This window comes from Chaetura pelagica, unplaced genomic scaffold, assembly GCF_000747805.2.
Source record: "Chaetura pelagica isolate M959 unplaced genomic scaffold, ChaPel_1.0 scaffold341, whole genome shotgun sequence".
Classification (NCBI taxonomy): domain Eukaryota; kingdom Metazoa; phylum Chordata; class Aves; order Apodiformes; family Apodidae; genus Chaetura; species Chaetura pelagica.
This window is the reverse complement of record NW_009952151.1, coordinates 1,527,876-1,536,422: the sequence shown is the minus strand read 5'-3', so window position 1 is coordinate 1,536,422 and position 8,547 is coordinate 1,527,876. Positions and strand designations below refer to the sequence as shown.

At 38.1% G+C, this 8,547-nt stretch overlaps 1 protein-coding gene across 1 annotated transcript in view; it reads left to right on the top strand.

Annotated features, from left to right (window-relative positions):
- SERPINI1 (serpin peptidase inhibitor, clade I (neuroserpin), member 1) overlaps positions 1-4,288 on the top strand; it is a 20,655-nt gene extending 16,367 nt beyond the window's left edge. The window contains exons 6-8 of the mRNA XM_010006782.1: positions 1,605-1,691; positions 2,967-3,056; positions 3,993-4,288. Coding sequence (XP_010005084.1) covers positions 1,605-1,691; positions 2,967-3,056; positions 3,993-4,069 — 254 coding nt within the window. The 3' untranslated portion in view covers positions 4,070-4,288. The remainder of the gene's footprint in view (positions 1-1,604; positions 1,692-2,966; positions 3,057-3,992) is intronic.
- Positions 4,289-8,547: the final 4,259 nt, after the last annotated feature.

The following is an 8,547-nucleotide window of genomic DNA, read 5'->3' as shown; positions in this document are numbered from 1 at the left end:
CTGATGTGCATGTATCTGTCACCCTCGTTGCCTTAGGTAGCTCTTCATTATCTCATCTAAGTTAATTTTCTTGAATGTCTAGTGTTTGTTCTAAAATGTTTTCTGAAAACTTGAGTCTTAATGTGTCTGTAATAGATTGGAAGCTTGGGGGATGACTATTTAACACTTGACTGTACTGTTTTAGTTAGCTTGTGATTTATTTTTTACAGGTAATCCTTGAGGCTTAAAGGTGATGTTAGTTTTGAACTGCAACCACATTTATTTTCAAATGGACTTTCTGTTAATTTTTGAAGAGACAAAAGCAGTGAGAACTGTGCTTGGTGTTCAAGATGAGTAGATAGTGCTGCCTGTCCCGTGTGTTAGAGTAGCAGAGTGGAAACTTTATCCTAGCTTTTAAGATGCCATTACTGAAGGCTTGGAACTAAAGCCTAGAACGAGTACAATAGTTAGCAATCTTGTATGTTTTTCACTACACACGATCCCAGGGCAATTATTTGAAGCTTTTGGTGTTGACATTGAAGTTAAGCAGCTGAACTAGGAGGTTTACTTCAGTTTTTCTGAGTGTATGTGGCAGTAATGAGATCTGCTGGGGACAGACATCTTAAACTGCTGTCTCTTGTGGTTTTGGCTCACATTAGTATTGGAACTACTGGCTGTGGTTGTGAAAGTCAAAATAAATGAGTAACAATTAGATTAATAGTCCCAGGCTTTTCCTCCTTTGTCAACCTTCAGCTAAAGTTTTGGTGTTGAATGTTTTGGGAAGGGTCAAAAATGCAAAATGGTAAAGCTGTCTCACTGGGGTGGTTAGATTAGATTGTCATGCTTGTGTTATCTCCCTGTTGAGAGAGCTTTTATTTCTCTCTTAACTCCCAGTTGTGCTCTGTCATTACTGTGGTTTTTTATGCAGGTACAATAAATGTATATCTAATCCTTGTTATGTCTTGCTGATGAAACTTAGTCAAATGGATTAAATGGTGTTATGTACCTTGGTTCCTGCTAGGTGCTGACTATTCTAATAGGTCTGATCATTTAGTCATCAGATAAAATTAATGAAACATCCTCTGACTTAAGCTGGAGGGGGCTTGATCCAAAATTAAAATACTTTCAGTGAAGGATGGAAAACAAGACTGAAAAAACCTACTTCCATGTTGTTTTTCCCAATAACTCTTTGTACTCAGCTTCTTTAAGTATAATGACAAAAAGAAAGAAAATAACTGAATTTTCTGGAGGAAGTCTGTATTGCTGCTAATGCAGAAATAAAACTCTTTATGTACAAGTATTTGCCATATAATGTCATAGCCCTTTTTCCCAACAGTTGTATTGAAAATTCTGTGTTAAAGGATTGTCTTTTACTCTGTTTAGTATACTGGTGCTCTAGGCAGTGACAAGCTATTTTGATCATGCAGGAGAGCACTACAAGTTTTAAGCAAGGTAAATGGTGCTATTAAAGGTATCGGCAGAAGGCATTTTAGTGCAACTCCCGTGCACAAAGCTCTTATCTTTCCCTGCTTGGTATAGAATGTGGATAATAGTGGTTGGGGTTTTTTTAAATACTTGAATCTTGCTGTTCAGCCACTTGAAATATGCTTCCTTTTCTTTTCCAGATAACAAAGAGCTTTACCTTGCAAAGGCATTTCACAAGGCATTTATAGAAGTTAATGAGGAAGGATCAGAAGCTGCAGCTGCCTCAGGTACCTGACTGAAAAGCAGAACTAAATCAAATATCTGGTTATTCTGTGTTAATTATTTCTTGTAAAACTGACTTGCTGTACAGCCAGGAAAGCTAAATAGGATAGAGCACAAAAACACAGCATAGCAGGGATATGCTGCTTTTCAGAAGAGAATTCTGGAAATGAAGTTGTTAGCATCTTTTTAATGTGATGTGTTTCACAAAGAATTTTGAGCATCCTGTGGAAAACCTCTTCTTCCTTATTTTGCTTCTTATTGTAGGGAGGGCGCAGAGTGCAGTTCGTATTTTCTTTATGGAACTTACATGTTAGTAATTTTTTATCTACTAATTGAGATAGTCAAAGGTATTTTTAATCCAGAATAGTTAGGAGCTGAGGGTTGTTGCAATTGCATTTTAATAAGCTCATATACAGAGATGCAAAATGGGTAGTGCTAAATGCAAAAACATAGCTGACCCCTGTTAATGCTAGGAAGTGAGGTGGTTGTTTTACTTGGTTATCACCTGCTTTTCCTGAAAATAACTTGCATTAGTTGCCAACATGTATCATTAGGTGACTTCTAATTGCCTCTACTTGTTACCAGTCTTTGAGGAGAGGAAGAATTACTTCCCTTGTCATGAATATCAGTGACAGGGTTTGATTGGAACACTAACACGGGCAGAGATCAGTGACATACATGAGTCTTTATCAACAGTGCAGTGAAAATGTAGAAGTGGAACACTGGGAAATAATAATGTCCTGGAGAAATCCATGCATCTCAAAAAAAACCAAAACAAACACAAACTTTTCCTGATTCCCAGTTAATTTTACTTTCAGTCTCTGCATTATTTAAAGACACATACTAAAAGCTGTGAGATCAGCCCATTGAGTTGTTATATATTTCACAGTTAAGAATTACCTTTTACTATTAACTACAGGCCTGGAGCTGGTTGAAACACACCAGCAGTGCTGGCTAATATAATGCAGTTTCTTTCTAAAAGTGAGCAGGGGTCATACCTCCCCTTAAGGTTCTGGATCTTATAATTTATAAGCTGCTTGCCCAGCCTGGGAATTAGTGCCATTCTCCATTGTTAATCATTCTTAAAGCATGAAAAGACATCCAGTTCCTCTGTAGGTCACTTGCATTTTCCATTAGATTTTTCATGCCATTTCTTGGTGACTCTTAGTGCTGAGAGAGTGGGACTTAAGAGTCTGCTGATGAGCTTAGCAAGTCTCTCATGAAGAACAGGAGAATTTGCAGTGCTATTTAACAAGTTGTCTGTTCTTTCTTTCCTTTAGGAATGATTGCTATTAGCAGAATGGCAGTGCTGTATCCCCAAGTTATAGTTGATCATCCCTTTTTCTTTTTGGTCAGAAACAGAAGAACAGGTGAGAATGCTGCAAACTGTTCCACATTTTTCACAGTACATAATCAAATGCACAAAAGAAAACAGCATGTTTTCATTTATGAATTGGCCTTGTATTGTGAATTTTCCTTGATTTGTCTTATAATACCTAATATTGAAAGAGTGACCTTTTCTATGTCCCCCTAATGTTTCTCCAAGTAAGACACCGAAATCGGACATAATCCTGAAAAACATTCACAATTATGTGATTTTAAAACACCAGGGTAGAAAAATTCACAATTTTCCTTCAGAGAACACAGTGTTAGTGCCCTGAATATCCATAATCATCATGTTCCATAGGAGCTTGGCTGTAGTAAGACCAGGGAGATGTTTCCAGTACCAAATGATTTGCATAATGGACAGATATTAGGGCTATGAATAATTCTGCTGTGCTCTTGAAGTGTTCTGGGGCAGAAAAAGGATGAGAGCAGCACTCACTAGCAAAATGGGCATTGATTAATTCCTTAGTTTCATATTTGTAATTTGTCCTTATGATCTGGGTGTGACTGGGTGCCAAAACATGACTTTACACCGACAGGTCATATGGGTCTGTGAGTTGTGGTATCTTACATGTTTGTTAAGAAAACTGATAGGTTCAGTTTGAAGGGTTTTTTCTGTCTCTGAGATCCCTTTTGTAGATATCCATGTTTATTAAACCATTTAGCTTGTGGTAATGCCTAGAGTCTAGCTAGGAAGGGTCACTTGTGTGCAAGGAATAATACCAACTCAGGGTTTGGGGTTTTTTTTTGCCAAAACCAAGTGGAGTGTCCATGCCTTTCATGGCTACCGAGTTCTGTGAGACACAGGTTTCCATGGAAATTGTGCACTTCATGCTCTAGAACTTAGTGTTTGTCATCTTATAACCTCAGCTTCTCCTTTGGCTTTGATGTCTTTCCTTCCCTTCCCCCTTTTTCCACAGGTACTGTGTTATTCATGGGAAGGGTGATGCACCCTGAAGCAATGAATACAGGTGGCCACGACTTTGAAGAGCTTTAACTGCCATCAGCTACCAAAAAGAGGAAATAAGCACATAAAGTTTGAAGTTAATATATTTAAGGTTTGCTGTGTTTTCCCCCATGATATTGTTTAAAATGCTTTCAGGTCTAACTGTGTGCGAGTCAGTTTCCAGAGGAAAGCATCCAGTATTAAAATAATGGTTCTGTTTGTCATTGTGATTGCTGTGTCCTTAAAATAAAATTGTGTACATGTCAACAACTGTTTCTTGTTCTAGTGAATTGTAAAGCAAAAAACCTTGCAAATCCATTACCCGTCATTTTTTTTACAGTCCAAAGACTGACTTGATCAATGAGACAGGAGCAGAATGTGTGCAGCTCTGAATAATGCAAATGGCAAACTCTGATGATAACTATTACAGAGTTGAAGAACTACATCTGGAAATTGTGATCTGTTCCTGTAAAAGTAGTAAACAGGCTGTGGTATACTGTCTCATCAAAGTTAATGGAACAAATTAAACCTCGTGGATTTTATTCTATAAGATAACTGTGGTAGACTTTGTGTGAACTCTCCCACGTGATTCTAAAATGTTGCTTTTATGAATGCACCTGCATGCAGCTCTGCAATTCCCCTTCCACAACTGTTGATGCCAATAAAATTTGATCGCATGAATATTTGAGACTAGTCAGTGTAGAATAGCTGTGTATGTGACTGAAGTAAAATAGTTGAATAGTAGTGTCACTTGTATGCACATATTTTTCTCCCCAGAGCAGTTGCTCTGCTTTAACACAAGCTTTGCAGTATGTCATTTCAGGAATCTAGAATGATCTTTTTCAAAGAAAACAAACAAAAAATCTTTAATTTTAAGTCTCTAAAGTATTCTATTAATAAATGTTTAAAGGAACAATATAACCCTTTTTATCTTTAACTTTTTACTGACAGAGAGCAGAATGACAAAGCACAAATAAATATTAGGAGGGGAATTAATTGCTGCTTCCATTTTCAAGAGAAGTACCAGTTGTCACCAAAGAGGTGTATAATTATTTCCTCCTTCGTTGTGCAAAATACAGAAAGAACAGAAGTTACTAAAAAGGTAAGAGGGAATAGGAGAAAAGAAAGGAGGAGGTCCTTTGAAACAGATAATAAATACAAACTTTTGGATAATATGTTGATTTCTTCTCAGTCAATAGGAGTTTTGTCTTTTGAATTCTATGGGAACAAATGAGTGTTGGCTGAATTTTAGTTACAGGCTTCTCTGGCAAACATTCACTTCAAAACAGCATACATATTGCTCAAAAAGTTATTCATGCAAAGAGAACCTCCAAAATTTGACACAATGTTCACTCTTTTATATACTGCCAGTGCAAATCATGCAGGTCAAACTGCAAAGTGATGGATGTTCTCTGGAGGCTGGGTATGGTCCCTTGGAGAAAGGGCATTTGAACACATTTCTAGCCCTGTCTCCTTGAATTGTTCAGTTCTGTTGCACAGAAGGAAAATGAAGCTCCTTAGTGGGCTGGTGTTGCTTATAACCTTAGTGTATTGTAGTCTGGATATAGTGAGACAGTTTTTGTATTCACATTTAGACAAAATTTGTCCTTTCAGTTCTGTGTAGCTAAAAATGTTATGATTGGAAGCAGGGGGGGAAAAAAAGGGAGTGCTGCTAAGTAGGAGCCAGGGGCTAATTTTACCAACATAATGGAACTAGTCTCACTGCTGGTAAAACCAGCTCCTTTGACATGGAGTTACACAGGAGCTGGTTCTGCATCTTTAAATGATTCTGTGAATATCACCTAGCGTCTGTAGAAGTGACCCATATGCCGAGGACCTCTTATGGTTTCAACAGTATGGGAGCCTGATTTTTAAGCTATTCCTTTTTTTCAGGCTCAGTTTTCAAGTGTTCCCTGTGATTTGGAAGGACGTGCAAAAGCAGAATGACAACCCTCAATCATGTTTATTTTCACTCTATTGAAAGTTCTTCCTGACCAATTTTGTGTTTTCTTTGCATTAGTTCTTTGCAGCATAGATGTTTCTTACCAAGGGGAGGACTGAAGATAGAGGTATGGAATTATGGAAGGACAGCTGCCAGTCAGAAGTATTTATAGATGATACCAGGCAAGTGCACAGACTTCCCTAGCAGTTAGGCTGAGCACAGGGACTGAGTGGAATGATGCAGAATAACATATTCCAAATCTTATTCTGAGAACTGCCTAAAAGAGGGAAATAGGAAAACCAGCAGAAACAAGTTCAAACACTAGTTATTTCGCTTCATACTCTCCTTGTCCTCACCAATGCAAAATAGCCTTTTCATGTTCCTTGAAAATTGAAAATTACCTGGTCTTCATCAATGTGAATTGATTTGTTACCAAATTATGCAAAGATCTTAGTTGCAGACCACAAGAACAGCTCTCAATACTGTTTTTCAGTAATGATAATATCCTAAGTATTGTTACCAGTTTATTGAGGTATATTAATACTATTCCAGTGTGGTTTTTTATCTGGATTTTGTATGGTGTTCTCTTCAAAGATGCTATTGCTTTTTTGAGACAAAACTAGCAAAATAATTTTGTCTTTGTATTTTTTTTGGTAAGGGGAATTTGTCAATAGTGGCTCATATGTGAGTTCAGGTGTACAGTCTTAAAAAAATTAAGAATTGTATTTTGTGTTGGAGGCTATATCAGAAAATAAATGACTGAAACTTCTGTAGTCGTGTTGTGTAAGTGACCCATGATATGACAGTGTCTACTGAGAGCCTTTTGTTCTGCCAATGGAGTTTAAGTGTAAGATGCAGTTCCCTGATGCTGGAATTGTAGTTCTTCCATACATCTACTGGAGCCCAGAGCTGTGATTGGCAAGACTTCTCTCCATGTAAATCCTGTTAGTAGTGGTGCTGCCACTGGAGACTGACTTTCTTAACTAAGAACCACTTGCTTTTACATGACCATAAGCACCAAGTGTTTTTTTCCCCATTAGTGCTACATTCATACAAAAATTTGTCAGGTTGTATTAAAATGTTGTGGTTTCAAGCACTAATGTTCATTAACATTGCAAAAGACTTTTTGATGGTGAAGTGAACTATTGTTTAGCTCAGTACAACATGTATTTAATGGGAGCTAGGCTGAGTTTTGAAAAAACCCAGAAACATCACTTCCTGGGAATCAACTCCATGATATTACTGAAATAGGATCTTAGTGGTATGCCAGAAACAAAAAAAAATTAATCAAGGTTTTAGTGTCTACTTCTTATTTTTTGATGATGGTCAAAAGAAGAAACCACAAGATGTCACTCTATCCTAAGAAGCTGAGAAGTATTTTCCCATTGACAGTAATCCTATGGGAATGTTGGTAAGCTGAGTATCCTGAATGGGACTCAGCTACATGTAGGTCATCATAAAATCAGTGAGAATTGCTGGAGTTTGAGAGCGTAAGTAAACCCAGGTGCCTGAGTTTAGTTATTGGGGTAGTGGGCTCAAAACAATCAGAAAACCCTGCTTTGTGTTGCAAACCATTCTCTGACTCTTGCTAGCAGGTTGCTGGATTGAATTCATTGTTGATAGGGAAATCACTGCTCAGTTCAGCCTGTGTGGTTGTCTTGTGTACTTGGTGTGGGGTAAAAAGCAAAAGCTTCTTCCCTTTAGCTCTACTGCTGTTCATGGAGATGGGTTAAACTGGTTACTTCAGGGTGTCAGTGCTGCAACAGGAGACATATGTTCTTAACTACAAGACAGAAATAACTAGGGTTGAAGTCATTGATATGCTGAGCCTATCATTCTGTTGTTCTTTTGCTCACTGCTCTTATTTCCTCCTTCCCTTGCTGCCTTACAAACAGTCACTGGAGTTCTTGTTTGAGCAGGTTCCCAGGTGCTCTCCCCTTGTAGTGAGGTTACACCACTGTAAGTTGTCCTCCAGGGAAGGAGGCAATATTTAAACTTTGATAATTTTCTGAAAAAGACAAGGCATTCTCCAAAAACCAAGCTAATTTTTTACTTGTTTCTGTCCCTTTTAATGGACAATCTTTGGTTTTCTCCTTACAATGAAAAAATAAAAGATAGGGATTAAAAAGACAGATGATTTAGCCCCAAAACCCAGGGCCAGGCAGGAGGAAAGTGGTGCCTTAGTAACTCAGAATACCAACAAGAAGTTAGTTCACTTCTGCTGTGAGCTTCTCTGCATCTACTGGCATAGTTGATGAGAAATTGTAGATTAATTTGTGAAACTGTCTGCAGACCCCAAGGATTTTGCATCAAGCTGTGGTAGTTGCAGGGGTCCAGACAGAATGAAGACTCTGCCTGCTTACTGGGGACCTTTTTGAGTTGGTTCAGTAGCTTGTCTTTGCCTTCCAGCTGCCTTTGGTTAAGGGCTATAAAACAAAGTTTACACATGGGAAACCATTCACAACACTCAAACAGAGCTGGCACTGCAAAACTCCTCAAGGATAGTACATAACTGTTACCTCCAGCAACCAGGCTTCACCAGGGCTTCTCAGGTGATTTCTCTTTGTAATAGAACTGCTCTTACAAT